The following is a 26,041-nucleotide window of genomic DNA, read 5'->3' as shown; positions in this document are numbered from 1 at the left end:
AGAGGGGGCGTTACTGCAAATCAGTACCTTATTCACGTCGGCAATACCGTCAAATCAGAACGGCTTAGTTGAGTGAGGGAAGATCTCGTGAACTCGAGACTAGACTGATGAGTCAATATGATAATTAACGACACAGACCACATTGATATAATCCCCCATTGCTAGGAAATAATGCTAAACACTGGAAAAGGCCATTTATAATGCATGGGACCTTAAGTAATTGAATGCAATTCACTTATGATAATAAGTTTAAGCACACATCATATAATGAAATATTGGGCGTTTATAGACTCACTTCACTCATGTTTTTTTTTTATCTACCTACTTATTACCTAAATATAAAGATAAAGCCATCATAAGTGAAGCTATTTAGAATAGAATATAAAACATGCAATGCAAACTAGCTTGGTTTTTACAGATGGCTGAGAAGTGTGTGGTTTTTTTCCTCCCAAATTGACTTGCATCTCCCAATCATTAACTCTGATCATATCATCCCATCTGAATTAAAATATGTATGCACTGTACACTTACTGTACAGTAGGTCAATGCATTACATTGAGTATCTTCTAAATTTGGGTATGCAGAAATCTTTTCTTCATTCAGTTTGGACTCCTTCCCTTCCCCCGAACTATGAATCACAAAACTGCTGCTGTGACCCATTGTCAACTCCATATTTATATTGTATAAATATACTCTCTTGTATTTAAATTGTAAAAAAAAAACTGGTTAAGTATTGTGTGGTTTTGTGTGAAGGGCGGACTAGCCTAATCTAAGTAAGATTTTCATTGTACGGCAAACTGTCTCTTTAACTGTGCATATGAAATAAACAATCTTGAATTGATTCTGCCAGCATCTTAGCACATCATCTGGTCTGAAAGGTCTCCCGCGTGTCTTGTCCTCAGCTCCACGCAGCCATCAGCAACCAGGTTGATCCAGAGGAGCTGGGCTTGGGCCTGGGCAGCGGGCTGCTCAACAACCTGAAGCAGACCGTGGTGATGCTGGCCAGCAACGCCGGGGTGCTCAACACCGTGCAGGCAGCCGCCCAGGCTGTTCTCCAGAGCGGCTGGTCGGTTCTGCTGCCCACGGCAGAGGAGAGAGCCAGGGCTCTGTCCTCACTCCTACCTAATGCAGGTGAGAGTGGGGGGGAAAAACACAGAGAATAAGTCTGTTTTTGATTTTTTTTTAAACGGGCAACATATTTGCCGTTTTGCAGTCGATCCAATTCATTTGACGGTGTGGATGTTCAGGTGAAAGCTACACCAAGCTCTATGGTGTGTGACCGTGAATGTACAGAACAGGGTACCTTGTGTATACTGTTTACTTTACTCATAGTATATATTCAGATTCTATTTCTTTATTGCCCATATTTATTGTAACATATAATATAACGGATTATTTCATTTAATTATAGTGTTTAGACTACCGTAGACTAGATTTTAATTAAATAAACTATTCTCATCCCTAACCCATACCTCTACCTCCCCTCCCTCCCCCCTGCCCTTTGTTGGGTCTTTCGAAAAATATAGATTTGAAAATCATTTTAATTTCGACTCATCTCAAAGCTTAAAATGGACTTCCGTGGCTCTTTGAACTGAAAGGGCTCACTTAGGTTAACCCTTTCACTGCCACACTACAGAAGCTTAACCTTTCACTACCACACTACAGACTGTTAACCATCTGTCGTGTGGCAGTGAAAGGGTTAACCTTCTGTATTGTCGCAGTGAAAGGGTTAACCCTTTGGTAGTGTGGTCGTGAAAGGGTTAAGGGTATGATTGTGAGCGGGGGAACTACAGGTTGTTAACTTGTGCTTCTTACTGTCCTGCTGGTCACCAGCGTCAGGGAACGAGATGAGCGTGAGCCCTGGGCGTCGCTTCATGATCGACCTGTTGGTCAGCAGCCTGATGGCCGACGGGGGTTTGGAGTCGGCTCTGAACGCCGCGATCACTGCAGAGATCCAGGTCAGTGTGTGTTTAATGCATGAGTCACGGCATTGCTCTCTTTCCCCCGGGCGTATGAATAATTTATTCATAGCTGGTATACTATTTTGTCTGCCGTCTGGTTATAAACTGGAGCCAGATGAGACAAGAGCAATTTCCTTTTTTAAGGGTTTGGTATTCGAAGTTGAATTTTATGAGAGTCCCGTTTGCCAGGATTTTCAGTCTTTTTCCAGGCCGACAAATCTCAAAGTCAATCAAATCTTTGCAGTCTCACACAAAGCATTTTCAGACTGTAATTAGATCAGGGCTGTCAAATATTCAAATATTTAATTGCATGATTGTCCATAGTTAACCGTGATTAATTGCACAATTAATCACACATTTTTTATCTGTTCAAAATGTACCTTAAAGGGATATTTTTCAAATACTCTTATCAACATAGGAGTGGACAGAAACACACACACAGAGTATGGGGGGAGGGATAGAGAGAGATTATTAATGATTATTAATTAATTTGACGATGGCCCTAAAAATAATGGATCACTTTGTCTACTAAAGAAGTAGCTTTCAATCAAAATGTACACATCCGTGACAAGTCTGTATCTGGACATAGATCATACGTGTTTAACTTAAACTAAAATGAAAAAAGTCTTACTTCTTATTTGTGATCAGGATATTGAGGCCAAGAAGGAGGCGCAGAAGGAGAAGGAGATAGATGAGCAGGAGGCCAACGCCTCCACCATGCACCGCTGTCGCACCACACTGGATAAAGACCTCATCAACACGGGCATCTACGAGTCGGCTGGGAAGCAGAGCCTGCCCCTGGTGCAGCTCGTACAGCAGCTGTTGAGGTACCTGCGCTTTGATTGCACGTTATGATGGCTAATTCTAGAGATGGGAGCAAACCCTGTGTGCTTATGTGTACAAGTGATGTTCTGTGTAATCATCTGTGAGAAACGCCAAATCTAAATGGTATTTAGATAAGATATAAGGTAAGATGTTCCTTTATTGATCCCCTTGGGGAAATTCAGGCGTCATAGCAGCATGGGGGAGGGAGGAGGGGAGGTACAGATAGTAGAAGACATACAGGTAGAGGTCACAGAATTATAGTACAGTGGATAAGTAAAAATGGAATAAAAAGGCACTGTAAACAATATACAATATAATTAACTCTGGACATGCGCATATGGGCAACAAGGTGCGAGATGAGGGTATGTATGCCCTCTCAGTTGTATTTGCCCTACAATAAATATCGTTACAATATATAATCTAATGATCTAAATCTAATCTAATATATAATTAAAAAAAAATGCTAAATGCTAAATATATGATCTGATGAAGTATACAGTATTCACATAAGGTAAGTTTAGACTTATTTAGTTCCTATTCAAACCCTGCTAAGTTTTGGAAAGCAGTAATCACAACACTGCTTGCCGACACGTTTCCGATGCTGGACATTTATTTGAAAGGGAATACATAGAGCCCCCCTTATTATTAATAATGATTGTGTATGCACCATGAGCCACATCTCTGTTTACCTTTCAGCCCTTATCTACTAGTGATGTTTTGGAAGCTTTGCAAGCCATTGATGCCAGGAGCTCAACAGGAGAGGATTTTCTAAAACGGTCCACTCTATTTATCACAGAGCAATTAACGCACATATTCAGTCTTTCTATCTCAACAGGCATATTCCCTAATGTTTCGAAATCGGCAATTGGTTCATGTACTAAAGGATCCAGAGGTCCATTCCAATGATGAAGTAATATTTTTGGACAATCTCCAATTATGGCTTTATAGAAACGGATACTAATTCAAATATTGTCTCTCCACCAGAGAGGACCACCCTGACCCAATACTACATATAAATTCCATTTAGACAATCTTGTCAGAAAACTGTGACAAAAATTACAGAAACAGAACCAGTTTCCCAATGATTAGTAGAAAAAGGATTGTGGAAGCAGCTTTCAGTGTTGGATTATGGGGATATAATTTATATAATTCTGCCTCTTCCACTCTTAAAGGACCATACCAGTCTAATTTTTTACTTCTCACCATTACTGGAGATTGTCCCTGTCTTTAACACATGTTGTGTTCATAGGTGTATTAAGTGTATGTTTTGGTAGATCTCAGCCTACCTTTCACCCACTGCCATTGATGTTGAAAAGGGTTTAAAACATGCTCCATGAAACTTGAAAGTGGCTTGGCATAGGTAATTTACTAGGGATGTTCGATATTGGCTTTTTTTTACCTATACCGATATTGTCCAACTCTTAATTTCCGATACCGATATCAACCGATACCGATATATATGCAGGGTTCCCCCTCCAAAAAACGGAATAATTTCATGTAATTAACATTACATAATCTCTTGTCGTCGAATTAACACAACATTATGCATACTTTTGACAATAAATAAAATCAGAATTTGTTCTTACTTGCTTGCCTGGGTAAATAAAGGTTAAATAAATGTAAAAAAAAAAAAAAAAAAACGATACAGATCATTTCCGATATCACATTTTAATGCCAATATCGGACATTTTTTTTTTTCATATAAAAACAGTTACATATATAATACAATATAGTCCACAAGGGATGTGAAGGAGAATTGCCTAAAAACCCTCAAGGGGCTTGCATGTGGCATTCACCAGGAAGCAAAACTACATTATATCAAGATAAATATAAAATATAAGATAAAATCCCCCCCCCCCCCCCCCCCCCCGAACAAACAAACACACACAAGCAGGCCTACATAGACACCGAAGTAGGCACCCCATGCCATACGATTTCTGGTATAGAGAAAACAATCAATGACAGTAAGAATATATAATAAAACGAAAATACAATAACAAAATACATCAAGCCATCAGACTACAGTTTGTAAAGGAAGTCCATATGGGAAATATTGGTGATCTAGGAGATGAGATTTCAGTGCTCTTTTGAATTTCAGAAAAGAAAATTCCAAAATATGTGGAGGCAAAGAGTTCCACAACTTTGACCCTCGGTAGAGCAAACAAAACTGAGATTGGGAAGTGCGTGAAAAGGGTGGTCTTAGCAAACAGGAACTACGTGTGGGGTAATTATGAATTTGGTGATTGTGGGCAAACATGTCATGAAAAAAAGGGGGAAGGGCTCTGTTTAAAGAACTATGCACAAATAAACCAGTCTGAAGATGATTCACTTGATAAACACTGAGGATACCTAACTTATGGAATAGAGGCTGAGAAGAATGACTTCGATGTACACAGCTGATTATTTTTAGAGCTCGTTTCTGCAGACGGTATATGGGCTCAAGTTTGGTCTGATGCGTACTACCCCAAACTAAATTACAGTAGTTGATATATGGGTAAACCATAGAGTAATATAACATTGTGGCAACCTCGGTGCTCAGCAAGTGACGTGTTTTTCCAAGAATACCAATACTCTTGGCCATTTTTGTAGTTATGGCTGTGATATGAGGTTTCCATGATAGGGATTCATCAAGCAGAACACCAAGGAATCGTGTAAAACACACCCTAGCTATGGGGATGTCATTGATCACTACTTTAGATGAAGAGTTAAAAATCACAGATTTGAGACCAAAAAAAATGAAATTCGTTTTTTTAATGTTTAGTGATAATTTGTTGCATTTAAACCAAATTGATAGTTTGTTAAGTTCTTCATTTATGACCCTAATGATGGTATCAGGATCTTTATGTGAATAGAATACACACGTGTCATCTGCAAATAAAATTTTCGACAGCCTGTCTGAGACGTTAGGGAGGTCATTGATATATAACAAAAATAACAAAGGCCCAATAATTGAACCTTGGGGCAGACCGCAAAGTAAAGGAAGAAAAGGAGAATTTGTCCCATTATAGGATACAGACTGACGTCTATCTTTAAGGTAACTGGTGAACCATAGCAGTGCATTGTTTTTTATTCCAAGATGTGAGAGCTTCTGCAGGAGGATATTGTGATTGACTGTATCAAATGCCTTTGATAAGTCTAAAAAAATACCTATAGTGTTTTCCTTTCTGTCTTTAGCTTTGTATATTTCATTAATTAGATGTGTTATTGCCATATATGTTGCATGTTTCTTTCTGAACCCGTACTGGTGAGTGTAAATAATATTGTGCTTATTAAGATGTTCAATTAATCTTTTATAGACCAGCTTTTCAAGTATTTTTGACAAGGTAGGAAGGATGGATATAGGTCTGTAATGGTTGAAGACGGCTGGGTCATCATCTTTATAAATAGGGATGATCTTAGCTATTTTAAGTTCCAGTGGGACGATTCCCTTCTCCAGTGATGTATTAAAAATATGACATAATGGCTTCACAATGGATTCTTGAATGGATATCAGTAATCTGCCTCCAATACCATCATAACCCGGAGAAGAGTCCCCCAGGTTGATCAAGATCTCCCGAACCTCATCCTCTGTAACCGGCAAGAAGTTAAAACTGTCATTGATTGGAGGATTCATAAACTGAAGGGGACTATGGTTACTAAATGGAATCTTTGCAGCCAGTGTTGGACCAACTTCTGAGAAAAAGTTATTAAAGTTATTGGCAATTAATTGCGGGTCAGTGATAATAACCCCATCAACCTTAAATTCATTAGGCAACTGATTACGTTTATTTTTTTTGTTGAGGATAGAGTTAATTGTTCTCCATAAGAGAGTCATGTTATTTTTGTTTTTAGATAATTCCATATTGTAGTAATGCTTTTTAGCTCCTCTGATAATGTGGTTTAATTTATTTCTATAGTTCCTAAATTGAGCAAGATAAAATGGAGTGGGATTGAGAAGATATTTTTTATACAATCTACGTTTAGTATTTAGGGATTTGATAATAGCTGGGGTTATCCATGGTTTGATCAGTTTATGATGAGGCTTGGGAGATGCCTGTACAAGGGGAAAACATAGGTCATAGGCCTGGGAGATACGTTCAGAAAACAAAGTAAAAGACTTTTGTGCATCAACAGAGTGGAGGATATCTGTCCATGGATACTCGCCGACCACTAGTCCAAACCTGGTCAAACTAGCTTCATTAAAGCGTCTCTTATATTTAGGATATAGCATAGTTGGAGACTTTTCATGTTCCCTATATAATATGAGAAAGATTGGACAATGATCAGCAATATCCATGCACAGAACTCCTGATTTCATGCTCTTATCCAACACATTAGTAAAGATATTGTCAATCAGAGTGGCAGATGTCTCCGTCACTCTGGTTGGTACTGCAATCATAGGATGAAAGTAGTGGGAATACATTGTGTCAATAAACTCCTTAGTTGAGTTATCATTCTTATGGTTTATAAAATTGATATTTAGGTCACCCATTAAATAGCATTTTTTCCCTTCTTTGGAAATGACATCCAGAACATTTGTTAGATCAGCATTGAATGCAGACAAGCTAAAGCTGGGAGGTCTATAAATACATGCAATAATGGCCTGGTGGGTTTCAACAAACACAGCCTCAGCAGAAAGGGTTAAATACTTTTCGATGTCATGCCTTTCTTTATACACCATGTTCGGATTGAGATATAGAGAAACACCCCCACCCTTTTGGCCTTCTCTGCATCTATGAATATGCTTATAGTTATTGAATTCATACAAATCAGCATTGTCTTTAGACAGCCATGTTTCAGTAAGCCCTATTACACTAAAAGAGAAGTCAAGGTTAGTCAAACAAAGGCATAAAGTATCATAGTTTTTTGGCAGGCTGCGGACATTGATATGGATGAGGGAAAAGTCACTCCTAGTATTTTGAGGGTCAACAGTGGAATTGAATTCGTTCACACTGAAGTAATCAGATATTCCAGAGACTTGTTTCATTTGAGCAAAACAATGTGTGTCAGGGTCATTATTGAATAAAAGGTTTGATGTTGATGAGTCCCGAGATTCACTTTCTGACTGAAGCAACGTAGTGGGCGGGTCCTTCAAAAGTTCATTTACTTGATCATATGGGTTAGAGTTTACATGTAATGAACCAGAGACGGATGTAGGGAAGGTTTGGAGATGAGCGCCAAATTGGTTGTGTGCACAGCTTCTAGTGGAGTGTGGCGAAAATAAAAACAAGATAGTGGTTTTTAGAAGGCTTTTTTAGAGTATTTTCCACACCTTTTCCACACCTTTTCAACATCAATGGCAGTTTGAATGGCGTTTAGTAAGGAAAGCTGATATTAGCCAAAACACACATCGCATACACCTACGAATGCCAAATCTGTTACAGATCGGGGCAGTCTTCCGTAATTGTGAGAAGTCAGAATTAGATTGGTATGGTCCTTTAAGCCCCTAGACACGTTTTATCATTCTGCTCTCAGATTTATTACTGGTAATAGCTATGGTACACACCACCATATCCTGTAAGATAAGGTGGGTTGGTCTTCTCTGGCAGAGAGGCTTAATAAACATTGGTATCTGTTTATCTATAAGGCCATTGTCAGTAAGCTCGCAATGATGATATAATGGAACTTTGGACCCTATTTACCTTGCTCAAATGACTTAAAATCCCAGAGCACTGTCTGCATTTGGAGAGTCAGCCTTTTATTTGAATGCCCCAACTTCTTGGAATAAAGTTACACACGCTAAAAATCTATTTTCTACCAACCCACATGGGCAATTCAAAATGATGATCACAAACCTTCCAGCTTCAATTTGTAACCGTTTTAACAGATTTGAATTTTTATCTCTGTTTTCTTTGTATTTTATTGTTTTATGTTTGATTGTTTTATTATTGTATTTTACCATGTTTTTTATTGCCTAATGTAATCTCGGCATCATTGAAAATGAGGGTCCACCATCAATGCATTCCCGAGAGTTGAATAAAGGTTGAATGAATGAACAAATACATTGTGTATGAAGTCGGTAGCCTTAATTGTTTTCCAGTTGATTAACAACAACATTGATGCCCACAGGAACATTGCCTCCCAGACCATTGCAAGGTTGAAAGACGTTGTTCGGCGTATCTCTAACTGCTTAGACGTGGAGCAGGTCAGCAAGGAGCGCTCTGCCTCTCTGGACCTACTGCTGCGCTTCCAGAGGCTGCTGGTTAGCAAACTCTACCTGGGCGTCAGCGGCACGGAGCACGTCAATGGATACAGTTGAGTCTTCAATGTGGGACACAGAATACACCTTTAAACCATACTAGGGCTGACCTCGACTAGTCCACTAATTGATCAAAAGGAGCCGTAGTCGACTGCCAACCTCTTAGTCGAATGCAAAAAAAAAAGTATAATACCGGTAATACTTTTTTTTAATTAAAGGTCCCATGCATTATAAATGGCCTTTTCCAGTGTTTAGCATTGTTTCCTAGCAATTAAGGCTGTCCCCGAAGCCTGTTTTTGGGATTCGAACTTCGTCAGGGTCTCCTTCGGTAAAAAAAATTAAATATCAATTTTTTTAAATACTTTTTTTTATTTTTATTTTTTTTAAATATCCTCAAACTAAATCCTCAATTTGAATAAAGTGATTAATCTGATTAAGTGAGTCTTTATTTATTTATTAAACTTTCCAGACCCAGACCCAGCCCAGGGAGAAGCCCCAGCCCAACTAAATCAAATAAATCAACTTTCTTTAATGAATATAACTCATCAGTTTCTTCTACTATAATATTAGTGTAGCCTAATCTTTATCTGCAACTGTGAAGAAAAACCCCATTGGTTTAAACAGAATTAATAGAAAAAAATATTAAAAATAAAAAATTCAAATGTTGATTTAGAATTCGAATGCCAACGTAACGAACGAAGGTTCGAACATTCTAACGTTTGGGCTCAGCCCTACTAGCAATGGGGGATTATATCAATGTGGTCTGTGTCGTTAATTATCATATTGACTCATCAGTCTAGTCTCGAGTTCACGAGATCTTCCCTCACTCAACTAAGCCATTCTTTATAATATTTTATTTTTCAGCTTTTATAGTTTCACAAACACACATAAAGACAAATCACAAACAAAGAAAATAAAAAATAAATAAAAAGAACACAAACAGTATGTTGCCAGACACTGTCACATCAATGAACAAACATACACCATGTCATATGCTATACACTAAGGACGCAAGGGGCCAATTCTCTGACATATATACACACATTACATATATACACATACACACACATACATATATATACATATATATATATACACACATATACGTACATACATACCGGTAGTAGTGCTGTCAAGAATATCGGAAAATCGATACATATCGATTCTGAATATTTAAAACTGTTTCAATACTCATTTCCCGATTTTATTTAATTTTATTTATTTTTTTTGTATAAGGAAGTTGCACCGTTCATCTCAATACCTGCAATAGTACAGCAGTCCACACACACACATGTGCATTCAGTTAAGTCGGAACATGGCTGCAACACAAACAGCCCAGCCCGTCAGGCACATGAAACACAGATTACAGTGTTTACATCTGTCCGCTTAAGAAAATACCATGCTCTGCAACAAAAACGATTGAAGCGAGACAAACAGTTATTTTTAAATGTGTGATCTAAAGATAAACAAAGGGTTTTAAAAGTGTTATATTTATCTTCTCTTATAGTACCAGAGAGAAGCTGAGGAGAATCAACCAGCAACAAAAGCAAAATTTATTTAAAAAAATAATTTCTTTTAAAATTGAACCTTTTTCCCTGTGGTATCGAAAATGGTATAGAATATCGATACTTTTCAAGGTATCATATCGAAGTTTTAAATTCCAGTATCGTGACAACACTAGTACATAGTACAGAAAATACACAGGAGGACATTGAGACGCACTTATGTTCTAGCTAAGCATTCCAAAAAGGGACCCCATATCATTTCAAATTTGTTCGAGGTCTCAGACCTACTGTGACAGATGCTTTCCAGCTGCAGAGAGGAGACCATCTCAGTGAGCCATCTTTTAAAACTTGGAGACGACGTGTCTTTCCATTCTTTAAGGATAATTCTTTTGGCCACAGCCATACCAAACATCAGGGCCTCCTGCTCATTGTAAGGTAATTCCGCAGTGTTAGCTGAACAGCCGAGTAGAGCTAGAAGGCAGTCTGGGGCAATCTCTCTTTTATACGCCTTGGTGTACCAGTCAAAAATGTCTACCCAGTACTTAAATAGCTTGGGACAAAACCAAAACATATGTGAAAGATTACCCTCTGCGGACATGCAACGATCACAGAGGCGATACAGAGGGATAGATTCTATGCAGTTTGGTTTTAGAGTAATGTAGTCTGTGAATGACCTTAAACTGTATAAGTTGTACTCTGGCATTAATAGAACATTTATGTATCCTGCTAAGTCCCTCCTCCCACATCTCATCAGAGATTTCCATACTAAGCTCTGTGGACCATACATCTTTAATGTGGTCGGAGGAAGCCATAGATTGGACCGAGAAATATTAAACAAAATCAGAGATCAGGTGTTTTGAAACTGGTGATCGGCTCATGAGATTATAAAACTGGTAATCAGCAGGACATGTCTCAAAGTCTGGGATATTACTGCGGACATAATTTCTAACCTGCAGGTAACGAAAGAAGTGTGAGCTTGTAAGATTAAACTTAGACTTAAGTTCATTAAATGAGGCAAAGTGACAATCAACATATAGATCTTTGATAGTGGCCAGTCCCTTTCCCTTCCATAGTGAAAAAACAATATCAGATTGACCAGGGGGAAAATTATGATTATCACATATTGGAGCATATGCCGAGGTTGAAGGTACTTTGAAAACCCTTTTGATTTGACTCAGTATTCTCAGTGAGTTCCGAAGGATAAAATTGTTGAGAGCCATCTTATTAATCGTATCACACTTAGAAAATAACATTGCAGGAAGAGAGCTTTTTAAGTTCACATGCGCCTCCATGTCTAGCCACCTGGGGGCGTCCATGGCTACTGTAGCATCACCTATGGACTAATCTTGCCAGAAGGTCATGGCCCTTGCATTAGCAGTAGTGCTGGAATACCGGCAGGGCCAGCCCCCCCATATGCTTTGGCTTCTGCAAGTGTGCTTTTGAAATACGGTGTATAACAAACTTATAGGCCGGAACCCTGCTGGATCCGTCCCATCCCTACCTTTCTTGAGTAAAAGGCACACATTCGCTTCGTAGAGGGAGTCAGGGAAGACATTATTAGTGATAGAATGTTGAATCATTCTAAGAAGTAGAGGGGCCAAAATGTCACTGTAAGCTTTATAAAACTCCGCCCCATACCCATCCGGGCCAGCGGCCTTCCCACTAGGGAAAGACTTTATTGCACTTGTTATTTCCTGCAGGCTGAAATCAGCATCTAGCTCATCCCTTGCCTCATCACTAAGCACTGGCATATCAATATTGTCCAGGAAGCTCTCAACCTCAGAGTCTGGGGCATGGCATCTAGAGGTATAAAGGCCAGTATAAAATTCTTTAAAACGGTCATTTATGTTTTTGGGGTTAGTCAGCAAGCTGCCCGATATAGATTTGATATTATGAATTGCCTGGCTGGCCTGTACACCCCTCAGCTGCCTAGCCAACAGTCTGTCTGGTTTATCACTTAGTTCAAAGTGCTTCTGTCTGAGTTTAAGGAGGAGGGTACTAACCTGCTTGCCCAGAATGGAATTGTATTCATACTTCAATTTTAAAATGTTATTTAGGTCCATTTGGGATTGTGATAGTCTGTAAACCTGCTCCAGCGAGGGGAGCCGTGCCTCAATTTCAGCCAAGCACTTACGTCTTTCTCTTTCCAAAGGCTTCATAGGATATAATGTGCCCTCTCAATACCACCTTAAGAGACTCCCACAGTGTAGTGTCGGAGACATCACCGGTGTCATTAGTCTCCATAAACTCAATGAGTCGAGATCTCATTTGATCCCGAAATGCTTTCTCCGAGAGCAAAGAGGGGTTGCAGCGCCAACTGTATCGCGTCTGTGGCAGTGCCAGCTTTACCAACATAGTGATTGGAGCATGATCTGAAATAAGGATGCTATGATATTTAGTTTGCAGCACACTAGAGATAAATTTAGCATCAACAAGAAAATAATCTATTCTTGTATACGATTTGTGGACGTGGGAAAAGAAAGAATAATCCCTGTCCGTAAGGTGCTGCAATCTCCATATGCTTCTCACCCCCGATATATTAACCCCCTGCGACATCACGACCAAGTGATAACAATCTTAATACAAACAGCATGGTATATGAAGTAGATTTGAATCCATTGATCATCCACCTTCTTGAAAGAGACTTCAGATACAAAAATATAACAATAAGGACTGGCAACACAATAAACCCCCCCACCACCCCCACCGCTGCTTACCAAAACTGAACGGCAAAACCCCCATATACTCACGAAGACAGCTGGGCAAAAGAATAGGCATCGCATTGCACCGGTTAACGTTATAGTTACCAATACCTAGACAGCTGTCCCTCCACAACTCAGTGGATGAAAAATAATAAAGTGTTCACACGTGTCTTATGTTGAATAGTCAACAAATCAGCTTGTATACAGTCAGCTTGAGACCGCCAGACCTCCATCAGTTGAGAGAGTCATGGAAAAGCGCGCAGCCTCCTCCGGGGTGCCAAACATTGTGACAGTAGAGTTGTGCTCGACGCGCAACTTGGCTGGGAAGCGCAGGCTGTATTTCACATTTGCCTCTCGGAGGGTCTTCATCACATCACTGAAGGCTCTGCGCTGGGTCATCACATCCGCTGTATAATCAGGAAAAATATACACTCTGGATCCTTTGTAGTAAAGAGCGCCGTGCTCGCGGCTGAGACGCAGGACCCGGTCCTTGTCTTTGTCGTGGTGCATCTTGGCGATAATGGTGCGTGGTTTCTCCCCCTCAGCAGGCTTGGCTAGCAGGATGCGGTGGGCTCTGTCCACTTTAATCGGCTTGGTGAAGTTTTCACCAAGTTTTCACCAAGCCATTCTGATTTGACACGCAATGCGACGTAGCAAGGAGCTGATTGAGCTGATTGTTATCTGATTGGCTCTGTGGTTGTAGTCACTGCCCACAATTCGCTCAACAGAGCGAGTGGATTACTTCCTCAAACAGGGTGCAGAGTCCGACAGACGGCAGAGAACGAGAGAGAGAGATAGAGAGAGATGGATAGAGGGGGATAGAGGGATAGAGAGGGACCGCGTGCAGGAGTGTGTGTAAAAATGTGTGCCCTGCGGGAATGGGTCTTCTCTCTCGTGCGTGTGTGTGAGAAGCTCCTGCCCCGCACGCGGTCGGGAGGTTGTGTGTAAATGCTCTGTGTGTCCCCCTCTCTCTCTATTTCTCTCTCTCTCTCCTTCTCTCTATCTCTCCCTCTCTCTCCATCGCAGTCGGGAGCACTGGCTTATCACTGTCAAAATATCTTTGCGCATGCTCCCACGCGCACGCCCATATTCCGATCCGTGCAATAATAATCACAGAGGTATATATTGTCATTTGAAACAAGTTACCAATGCATTGTCCCGTGGGATTATGCGCCCCCCCCCCCCCCCCCCCCCCGCGGCGAAATTAATTAGTCTCCCCCTCAATCTCTCTCTATCTCTCTCTGTGCCAGTCGCAGTGTGACTGTCACTCAAAGCGCTTATGGGAGCCCATCCAATAACAGCCTGAAATCCAAAGGGAGAAAAATTATGCTTTTGAGTACTCGATTAGAAATAAAAAACAATGAATAATAAAAAAAAAAATAAAAAACATACAGATGTGTTCCATAGACAAACAGGAATTGTATAAAGTTGCCCAAATAGTGCAAGGAATAGCAATGCATGTCTCCTTTAAAATAAATGTATCATTCTTTCCAAAAGCAATGTATTTAGTTAGTTGACATGTTCAAAAAAGGAATAGAGGGAAGCTAAGCTTATTGATCCCTACCCCCTTACATTTACATTTGTTCTTCCATACATTTTACTAGATATAACATAATTTAGTATACCGGTAATACATTATAGAATATACTTTTACTTATAGTACAAAAAGAAACAACTTGATTCGCTTGACGGCAGTAAATACAATACAACACTACATAACACAATATAACATAACTTTGTTTATCCGCATTACTCATTTCTGTATTTCTCTAATGTGTATTTTTTAAGCTGCTTTTTAAATTGTGCCATATGTTTACTCAGTTTGATGTATTCAGGTAAATTATTCCACAACTTCACTCCACAAACGGATATGCACATGTGTTGCTAAGCGAATGCGTTCCGTCTCTCTCTCTGTCCTCTCGCTGCAGACCCCGAGCTCCTCGGCGTGGGGTCCCTGTTGAAGAAATACATCGCCCTGCTGTGCACTCACATTAGCGACATCCTCCCCGTGGCCACGAGCATCGCCTTCACCGGCCATCGACACTTTGCAGAGGTGTCCCGTGTCATTGAGGGAGATCTCACTGGTGAATTCCCTCTTTGTTTCACATGCTGTGCCTGTATGTGTTTACAAGTCACGATGACGTGAATTACATGCAAATGAGAAGGTAATACAGGTAATTCTGTAGGTGGTTGGTGGACATATGTAGCCTAACACTTGATGGACGCGTTTATCCAAAGCACCTTACCGTAACATGAATGCATAAATTCCTAATGTGGATGGTTCCAGTTGGAATCTCTAAACCTGGCAGTCCTAACCCACCGAACTGTTCCTAGTGTTCTCACGACGTGTCATGCCAACCGATATGGCACAGTGGTTGGCATCTAATGACAATCGCCTAGTATTTGATTACTATCGCCTGTTTGCAGACCAAGATTCTCTGCAATGGAATACTGTGGCCCATGGGGACATTAACACTTTAACTGCCAGAAGACGAGTTTAGGCGTCCTTCCCCGCCATGCTCAAGTTGCCGAAGACGCCGTAACTCGTCTTTGATATCAATATTTCAAAAATCTGTGATCGGAATCATATTTTCCATCCGCAGCCTTCACACACAGTTCAGAGCTCCTCTCAATCCTCTAGCGGTTCAAGAGCGCCATCTGGTGGCCGATCGGCAGAAGCGCCCAACAGGAAGTGATGTGGCTGAAGTGCTGTTCACCCATATTACTTCCGGCCACTCTCTATAGCTCCCGCGACTCCATCTTGACACAATACATAGCGATCCGTTGCCAATAACTCGATAAACAACATGATTTGGACGTATATACCATTATACAACATGGAAATGGGCCGGGTATTTTTACATCCCATAATGGAAAACTGTCTACCCCACGCTGATCGCCCAACGGCCCACGGAGACTGGGGTGAGTTTTAGCGTGTAATATTTCCGTGTTCGACACTAACTGCTATGATGAACATTTGACCCACATTAGATGAATGGTATAACGCTGCCCACGGAATTATAAACGCCCCCTCGCCCATCCGGTCAACATCAGATGACGTGTAGTAACTTCCAGAAGTCCGTCCAGTTGGATTTTTTTATATCGCACCGATTGCTATCAAACTGTATTTGATCATCAATATAATGCATTTGGGGCTATAAATCACGTTCTGGAGAAAGCTGCAGAAAGAGATGAAAACATACTTATACTTTAGATCATATTTTAGTATGAATATGTGAATGAAAAAGTTTAACGTTCATACACCCTGAACAATACATATAGGACATTGAATGGGCCCTAATAATGGCAATTTAGCAATATAATTTAAAAGGTTATAGCCCTGCAAAGAAGGGGAACTTCTCCATAGACAAATAGAGCTGGCAACCTATGGTATATCATGAATTTAGCCTTAGGCAATCAAAGTGTTAACGTGTGTTGTCGGGCCTTACAAATACATTTGTTTTGATCTGTGAAGGACCATCTTGGATCCTACTGCAGTGTATGCTAGCGGACAGGAAATCAAGTGTTTCCTGTTCTAGAACGTTTTTATTTATACAAGTTGACAATGTAGCATATTCTAATGACTTTTTTTTTTTAAACTTTATTTTTTAGCGTTTATCGCTTTTCTGGTCAAGCATGACCGACAGTTGTAGGGTGAAACGGGAGAGAGAGCAGGGGGAGACATTCAGCAAATGACGGCGAGTCCGGGAATCGAACTCGGAGTCAACCAGATCCGTGACGCAGCACGGAGTCCCGCGACGCAGCGCGGTAACATGGTGTGCTACTGGAGCACCCCTCTAATGACTTTTGCCATACAATATAGCAGTGCCACATCTCATTGGCCATGGTTGTCATTTAATAATAATCACCGGCGATATTGGGCGGTTAGGTGGCGTAGCGGAGATTGCGTTCGTCACCAACCCCGAAGCTGTGAGCTGGATTCGCCTGTTCGAATCCAGCTCACAGCTCCGGGGTTGTCACCAGCTTGGCTGGCCGTTCACACTAATACAATTGGCAGTATTAGAGAGTGGGAGAAGCTGGCGGGGTGGGTCCGGGTCGCTGTTCGGTCGGGGCGCCTGCTAAGCGCGGATAGGACCTGAGTGGGATAGTGTGATCCTTCCACACGCTACGCCCTCTCAGGGAGGATCCGCGCTGCCAGGTGAAAAGAAGCGGTTGATTGGCTGGACGTGTGTCGGAGGAAGCACGTGATAGCCTCCACTCTCCCAGATGATCTGACTGTGGGGGGTAAGTGCGCAGCGACCAGGAAGGGATTGGGAATTGGCATACGACTAACATTGGGATGGGAGAAAAATGGAGGGGGAAAAAGATCAATAAAAAGAAATAATAATCACCGGCGATTTCATTACAATCACCTGTTGCTTGTGACCAAGATGTCTGTGATTGAATACCATGAGTAGGACCAGTGGGTAGGTGGGCCAGTCACTGATGACCTGTCGTCTCTTGTTGGCTAGGTGTGCTCCTTCCTGAGCTGGTGGTGTCCATCATCCTCCTCCTCACCATTGATGCAGGCCTGATGCAGGAAACGGGCTCCATCCCTCTCCTGGCGGGGCTCCTGGAAAACCTGGACCACTTCAACCACCTGGCCCCAGGGAACGAGAGGGATGATAACGAGGACCTGGCCTGGCCGGGCATCATGGGTAAGGATGATGATTGAGTGGATCATAGAATTGATGGTAGAGAGTATTCAGTATGGTGGGAACCTGAATGTAACTGGTAGATTTGAGTGTTCAGCATGGTTTGTGGTTGAATGTAACTGGTAGAGATGCTAGTGTTCAGTGTGGTTGAATGTAACTGGTAGAGATGCTAGTGTTCAGTGTGGTTGAATGTAACTGGTAGAGATGCTAGTGTTCAGCATGGTTTGTGGTTGAATGTAACTAGCTCTTGCTCTGCTGCGGCAGGCTCATTCTTTACAGGGCAAAGTTCCAAGAACAACGAGGAGGTGTCCCTAATCCGCAAGGCTGATCTGGAAAACCACAACAAAGACGGGGGTTTCTGGACGGTCATCGACGGCAAAGTCTACGACATCAAAGACTTCCAAGCTCAGTCGCTGACAGGAAACAGCATTCTGGGTAGGCACATGACCTTTCCATGTTTTTTTCCTCTACATGAGCTTTCAATGCTTTTGGTGCAGGAGGTTGAAATCTTTCTGGATGTTCTGGATTTGTTCAATTCCACCCTCTAGCTCACCTGATTGAACTTAATGAGGTATTGATTAGCTGAACCAGGTGTGTTGGTGATGGAATTTCACAAATCCATGTACAGGGAACAGCTGGGGTGCTTCGAGGAGTCTTTTGGGAACCCCTGTTCTTCTAGCCCTCTCGCAAGATATCAATAACTTTTTTGGAAAACACAAGAGATTCTTGTTTCCTTTTTATTTGTATTCATGTTGATAGTATTTTACTGAGCAAATAAATATTTAGTGCCAACTGCCAAGATAAATACTGTAGCTTTTTAACCCGAATTTCCCAGGTGGCCTAAAACATTTGCGCAGTAATGTAAATAATAAGCTGTTCATCGATTGCTGGATGAGATCCAAGACCCTTCAGACTCCTATGAGCCTTTTCATTAACAATATTTTAGTTTTTCCAAGAACATTTGATAGGAAATCATTATAGCCTTTTGTTGAGCTGAAATATGAATAAAGGTATTGATGATACTAGTCATCATTGGCATCTTTGTAATGCCAGTACCTATTTTTCTCTTTCTGTATATTGATAATTCTATTTATTTATTATCCTTCATTCCTGTTGGTTTTTAACAACATGTATCCCTCTACAGCCCAGTGTGCAGGAGAGGACCCGGTAGTCGCTTTGGAAGCTTCCTTACAGATGGAAGACACCAGGGAGTCCATGCAGGCTTTCTGCGTCGGCCATTATATGGAGGTACTATCGTCATACTTAAATGTTTAAATTTTTTATCATGCTTTTAGAATCGTTCCACCACTTCTTGTTCATCGTCTTTCTAACCATCCCGTTGTTCATGATCTCCAGCCCAATCAGGAGACTGTGACCACCCCGGACCTCAGCAGTCTCTCCTCCCCGCTCATCGACACCGAGAGGAACCTAGGCCTGCTTCTGGGACTGCACGCCTCCTACCTGGCCATGAGCACCCCGCTGTCGCCCATGGAGATAGAATGTGCCAGTGAGTTACCGAGGCTGATTTTAGTGATTTGAAAAAGAACACTGTATGGTTTATTGGGATGTGACGATATATCTTTCAATATATCTGCGCGTAAACATGTGACGATGTGCGTCATGAAGATGGAAAAATGGATTGTGATATCAGCACATCCATAATTTTTTAATAATGGATTTAACCTCCTAATCATGCCAACAAAACCGGTGAGAATGTCTGACTCAATAAAACCTTTTGGTTATTAAAATGTAAGATGATATTTTGTTTAAAATTTCTTGATGGTGATATTGAATCGTGAACCCAGCATAGTTTATCAAACCGTGTCCTGAGTGTATCGTCATACCCCTAATGATTTTATGGCATACTGCCCCAGATTCACACATGTAATATTTGTAATCGTTGATTGATATGGAAGAGGTGTGATTCCCAAGCTACCATGTCCTGTATAGTGGAAGTGTAAAGGTGTTCTGATATGAGACATGAAAGACCTACTGGGGCTGAAATGTTGTCATGTTGGCTGATGTATTAACAGTGCATTGGAGCACAGTGTTTGGTATCCTATACTCATCTCGTCATTTGAAAGGAACATGGCCTGAGAATTAGAATGATCCCTCGTCTCTATTAGCTATGTTCAGCATGGCTGGGGCTAGCCATGGCTTTCCATTGCGTTTATTGTAAACTCTCCGATTGCCGGGCAACCTTTCAAAATCCACACCACCAACTGTGGTACACAAGCTAAACCATGTTGATACAGCAGTCTCAGTCGGCTCTGGCCAGATTGTGAAAGGTTTGCGGTCTCAGCCGGGGTCCAGCCAGGTTTGGCCAGGTTCTAAAGACAATGGAGAGGCTCACTGTGCACCAGACACGCCACAGCACAGATAAACCCTGGCTAGTGAAGACGAGGCATACAACATTATTCTGTCTTGGTGTCATTCATTGGTTTTTACTGCGACCAGCAGCTTTAGCTTGCTCTGTTGATTAGTTGGTCCACAAAAGTGTCATCACCCTCTAGCAGCCACAATTTCCTCCCTAGCAGGTCAAGTGTGTGTGTGTGTGTGTGTGTGTGTATGCGTGTGTGTGTGTGAGACACGTGTGGATGCATACGCATATGTGGTCGCAGCTATTGTGGATTCATGGTCACAGCTATTGTGGAAACATGGTCCCAGCTATTGTGGAAACGTGGTCCCAGCTATTGTGGATTCATGGTCACAGCTATTGTGGATTCATGGTCGCAGTTATTGTGGAAACGTGGTCCCAGCTATTGTGGATTCATGGTCCCAGCTATTGTGGAAACGTGGTCCCAGCTATTGTGGATTCATGGTCCCAGCTATTGTGGAAACGTGGTCCCAGCTATTGTGGATTCATGGTCACAGCTATTGTGGATTCATGGTCGCAGCTATTGTGGAAACGTAGTCCCAGCTATTGTGGATTCATGATCACAGCTATTGTGGAAACGTAGTCCCAGCTATTGTGGATTCATGGTCCCAGCTATTGTGGAAACGTGGTCCCAACTATTGTGGATTCATGGTCCCAGCTATTGTGGAAACGTGGTCCCAGCTATTGTGGATTCATGGTCCCAGCTATTGTGGATTCATGGTCACAGCTATTGTGGATTCATGGTCACAGCTATTGTGGAAACGTGGTCACAGCTATTCTGGATTCATGGTCACAACTATTGTGGATTCATGGTCACAGCTATTGTGGAAACGTGGTCACAGCTATTGTGGATTCATGGTCGCAGCTATTGCGGATTCGCGCACGTTTACATTGTCTGTGTTCGTTGCACCCGTCCAGAATGGCTCCAGTCGTCCATCTTCTCTGGGGGCCTGCAGACCAGTCAGATCCACTACAACTACAATGAGGAGAAGGAGGAGGACCACTGCAGCTCCCCGGGCAGCACCACACCAGACAAGGCCAAGCTGTACGCCAGCAGGATCACCCTCAGCGACCACGCCCAGCCCTTCCTGCAAGCCATCGCCGACAACACCACTCAGGATCACACTGTGAAGGTACGGTTGCGGTGAAGAGGGGGGGGACACATTGGTTTGCCCCCAAAAAGAAGTTCAGCGAGGTGAAGTCACCTGAAGAACATGTTTATCTTTTGATCAAACCTTTACTGCGGATTTTCTATATCAAAAACTATTTCTTGACGTGATACAAACATTTTAAAGTGTTAAAACACGTTCAAATGTATTATATCTCAATAATCTTTCAGTACTCTGTATCGGCCGATACCCAAAGCCCAGGTATCAGTATTGGGACTGAAAAAGTCAGAGGGGAGAGGGAGAGAGACTATGTCTTATATATATGAGTACATTTAACTAAGTTACATAACCCTACTAATTGTGTGACTAAGTTATAGATGGATTACATATTTCATATGCATAAACCATGCAGTCTCAGCCAACTGGCTTATCTTTTTTTCCAAGTTTTTTTGTTTTGTTGCTTTTTTACAAATGAGTCATTACTGGAAAATGATGAGCACATTTATCTGCGGAGGGACCATATTGTCACATATTAAACTGTACAGAAGTGTCGATTTAAATCAGCTGCTCAATTAGTTGACTAAATCCACTGTTAGGCAGTTTGTAATCTCTAGTGGAGGACGGCCCCCCAGGCCCTCGTCATCGGAGACAAAAGACTGCAGTGTTTTCTTTCTCTCGTGTTCTGTGTGCGTCATTGTAGGACTTCCTATGCCAAATCGAGCGCTGTTGCAAGCAGTACCATCTTATTACCCCCATCACCTTCCCTCTTGAGCACCCTGTGGAGGAGGTGGGCCGCCTGCTGCTCTGCTGCCTGCTCAAACATCAAGACCTCGGTAACCTAGCAACCGCCCGCGCACACACACTGGGGAGAGGAGATGGGAGCTGTTTTTATTTTGTTGTTTTTTGTGATTCATCATTGTTGTTCATTTTCATATGGTATGAAATGTGCACATATGGGAATGTATCCAATAATGAATTAATCCTAATATAGCATGAATGGATAATCCAGCGATTTACCGATGTGAAACCAGACCGTTGGTTTCAGCATTTGTACTAATATTCTTACATATATCAGTAGTATGCTTTGCTCTTGCTGCTTATTTTACATTGATTTTATGTCTTATTTCTTACTGCTGAAGGAAATCGGTGGTGGTTTTCAATGTATGTGATGTATAGATTGGGGGGAGATGACCGCATCTAAAAAGGGGCCAGGGCAGAGAGGTCAGAAATGTGCATGGTGACGGTGGTGGTGGTTTGAATGGTGGAGGAAGCAGTCTAGTGGCTGGCAGCTCACTGCCAGCGAGCCGAATGTTGACATTCCGATCTACATCAACATTGATAACAGCAGCACAGAGCGAGGGAGAGGGGTGACAACCTTATTGAAACAGTAACTGCGTTTAAAATGTGTGAAAGGTTATTAGCAGTTGTCATGACAGCGCGTCGCATGACAACCAGGAGAGGGGCGGGGCCGTCGTTGCTATGACGAAGATCTATAAGTCGAACAGTGTTTCCGGGTGTGAGGCAGACAAAGAGCGACTAAGGGCAGACTACGATCTGACTAGGACTGAGATCACACAGAAGACTCTCTCCTCTCATCATGGAGAGGGGGGGGGGGGGGGGGGGGAAGGATGCCACATCATCATTAGCTTCGGCTAACACGAGGATGGTCTTGGCTAACGACCAGGCCTGACCACCATTGGACTGAATAGCAGAAGGACGATAGACTGAACACAGCGAAAGATCTTTAGAATAGATCTTACAAGGACAATACGAATTGGTTCCCATCTGATTATGAGGTCTCTGTTTATGAAAATAAACAACGCTTCTCCTTGTAAGGTATTACGCTGTGTCAAAGTGTCGGATTCTTACGGAGGTGGAGAATTATTATGGTTGCGGGTTGCACTAACGGGGAATGATACGGATTGTATCAGCCAGTGTATGAGACGTCGGAGAGATAAAACACAACGCAGATGGGGAGATGATTACACAAGCCAAACAGATGAAGACGTGATACTGGCCGATTGATCAGAATCTAACACTGCTGTAAAGCACTTTCAACTGCAATCCCCTGTATGAAAGGCGCTGTACAAATAAAGTTATTATTATTATTGGCCAATATGGGTGGTAAGATTGGATATTGGATTAATTGGCTCAGTTTGGTAAAGTGTTTACAATAGTTCATTGGCTCAGTTTGGTAAAGTGTTTAAAATAGGATTAATTGGCTCAGGTTGGTAATTGTTTTGTCCTCATGCATTGACAGCAGCATCTGTTCCTGTTGCAGGTCACGTTGCTCTCTCGCTCGTCCATCAATGTGCCTTGGGTGTGGACCAGGGAAAGCAGAGGTCCCTCCCCAGATCTGTGATTGACGTGTGCCGCATGGTGTACCAGGCCAAGTGTTCATTAATCAAAGTATGACTCTTTGATTCATTTGATGAATTGCTCATAATGGAGAGAATCTCAGACAAAGTTTTCAGCGGAACAATCTTTTCAAACATTATTATCTGAACATAGTTAGAATGTGTGTTCATACATAGTTAAAAATAGGTGCTTTATTGTGATGAATCACATATTCACACTGTGATTTGGATTGACTTAGTTTAGATACAAAATTTGTTATAGTTATATGGTTCTTCAGTGCCAGGGTTCACCTTGTAACCTTGGTTAGAATTTTACTGGTATGAAATTGTCAATTTCAATGCAAATAGTGATTTAGTTCTCATTCTGTCTCTGTGTTTTCTCTGCTTGCACCAGACCCACCAGGAACAAGGTCGTTCTTACAAGGAGGTGTGCGCCCCTGTCATTGAGCGCCTGCGCTTCCTGTTTAATGAGCTGCGCCCGGCCGTCAGCAACGACCTGTCCATAGTGTCCAAGCTGAAGCTGCTCAGCTCCCAGCCTCGCTGGAAGAGGATCACTCAGAAACTCATCAGGGACCGCAGGAAAAAGAGAGGTGGGTTGTAGCGTTAGTACCCTATAGGTGGACAGAGAGAGGTGGGTTGTAACATTAGTAACCTATAGGTGGACAGATAGAGGTGTTTTTATTTACCTATAGTCCATTCATGCTGAGTGAATCAGTTCCCCCAGCCACATTTGTGTATTCAAAAATGTTTGGCGAATGAAGAGATTTCATGATGCATTGAATCGTTGCCTGAATAATCGTAATAGAAATTAATCGTTGTGAGGTCGCATCGTTACACCCCTATTAGTAACCTATAGATGGACAGAGAGAGGTGGTTTGGAACATTATTAACCTATAGGTGGACAGAGAGGTGGTTTGTAACATTATTAACCTATAGGTGGACAGAGAGGTGGTTTGTAACATTAGTAACCTATAGGTGGACAGAGAGGTGGTTTGTAACATTAGTAACCTATAGGTGGACAGAGAGGTGGTTTGTAACATTAGTAACCTATAGGTGGACAGAGAGGTGGTTTGTAACATTAGTAACCTATAGGTGGACAGAGAGGTGGTTTGTAACATTAGTAACCTATAGGTGGACAGAGAGGTGGTTTATAACACTAGTAGTAGTAACCTATAGGTGGACAGAGAGAGGTGGTTTATAACACTAGTAGTAGTAACCTATAGGTGGACAGAGAGAGGTGGTTTGTAACATTAGTAACCTATAGGTAGACTAGGGCTAAGCCCGAACGTTCAGACCTTTGTTCGTTACGTTGGCATTCAAATCTTAATTAATGGGTTCGAACCTCTGCTTTATTTTTTATTCTTTTATTTATTTTACATGTGATATATATCAGAACATCACAGTACTATGTTGCGTTTACAATAATTAGAAAGTCACGTGCGAACACAGACACAACAAACACAGTCTAGTCATGAATGAATCAATGAATCAATCATGCAAAAAAGAGAGTTGAGTGACTCGCACTCACCCATCTTATTTCATAATACAACGTTTCCGAACTACTTTTAATAACCGCAGCAATATGTGCATATGCGCTACGTTATATGCGTAAATGTGCGCTATGTGCCTAAAGTAGAGACTCGACAGTTACTGAACCAGAACAATTATTTAGGAGATCATTTTTTGCATGATTAAAAACGATGGTTCGAACGTCCGTTCGAATCCCAAAAACACGCTTTGGGGACAGCTCTAAGATAGACACAGAGGGTTGTAGCATTAGTAACCTATAGGTGGGTTGTAACATTAGTAACCTATAGATAGACACAAAAGCTGGGTTGTAACATTAGTAACCTATAGCTAGCCACTTGTATCTTGTACCCAGCAAGTATCTTCAGGAATAGGCCTTTCGATCATTTTCTAAACACATTTTGAATTGATATTAATGTCTTGGATTTCTTTCTTTCTTTTTTCCCCCCTTAGTGCCTAAGAAGTCAGAGTCTGCTGACGTAGAGGAGCCAAAGTTGGAGAACGAAGGGACCAATGAGGAGGAACTTAATGTCCCCATCAGCCTCGCACCTATGGACAGGAAGTCACCCACTAACAAGACACCCAAGGTAGTGTCTCCTACTGTATGTGGCATATTCATCTAGCCCCACTACCTCCTTTATATTAGGTATCTCCTGATTCTTAGTCGCCCCTGTGCCTCAAATAGATCCGCTATCAGCTCCATCTTTAATCTTTCAAAATGTTCAGTTGCTATCGCTATTAGCTCTATCTTTAATTTTTCAAAATGTTCAGTTGCTATTGCATGCACTCATCTGTGTTTCACTACTCACATGAGTGCATGCTTACCAACTGTCCGTCTGCAACAC

At 41.7% G+C, this 26,041-nt stretch overlaps 1 protein-coding gene across 4 annotated transcripts in view; it reads left to right on the top strand.

Annotated features, from left to right (window-relative positions):
* herc2 (HECT and RLD domain containing E3 ubiquitin protein ligase 2) overlaps window positions 1–26,041 on the top strand; it is a 190,210-nt gene that overhangs the window by 39,623 nt on the left and 124,546 nt on the right. For all 4 annotated transcript variants that reach the window (XM_084309199.1, XM_084309200.1, XM_084309201.1 and 1 more), the window contains exons 18-31: window positions 903–1,131; window positions 1,834–1,958; window positions 2,610–2,788; window positions 8,835–9,019; window positions 15,100–15,255; window positions 17,644–17,829; window positions 18,106–18,261; window positions 18,971–19,074; window positions 19,183–19,333; window positions 21,122–21,336; window positions 22,013–22,145; window positions 23,594–23,721; window positions 24,064–24,259; window positions 25,650–25,783. In XM_084309199.1, coding sequence (XP_084165325.1) covers window positions 903–1,131; window positions 1,834–1,958; window positions 2,610–2,788; window positions 8,835–9,019; window positions 15,100–15,255; window positions 17,644–17,829; window positions 18,106–18,261; window positions 18,971–19,074; window positions 19,183–19,333; window positions 21,122–21,336; window positions 22,013–22,145; window positions 23,594–23,721; window positions 24,064–24,259; window positions 25,650–25,783 — 2,277 coding nt within the window. The remainder of the gene's footprint in view (window positions 1–902; window positions 1,132–1,833; window positions 1,959–2,609; window positions 2,789–8,834; window positions 9,020–15,099; window positions 15,256–17,643; window positions 17,830–18,105; window positions 18,262–18,970; window positions 19,075–19,182; window positions 19,334–21,121; window positions 21,337–22,012; window positions 22,146–23,593; window positions 23,722–24,063; window positions 24,260–25,649; window positions 25,784–26,041) is intronic.

This window comes from Notolepis coatsorum (genome assembly GCF_963971535.1).
Source record: "Notolepis coatsorum genome assembly, chromosome: 2".
Taxonomy (NCBI): domain Eukaryota; kingdom Metazoa; phylum Chordata; class Actinopteri; order Aulopiformes; family Paralepididae; genus Notolepis; species Notolepis coatsorum.
The sequence above is the reverse complement of the archived record's forward strand: the minus strand, read 5'-3'. Positions and strand labels throughout refer to the sequence as shown.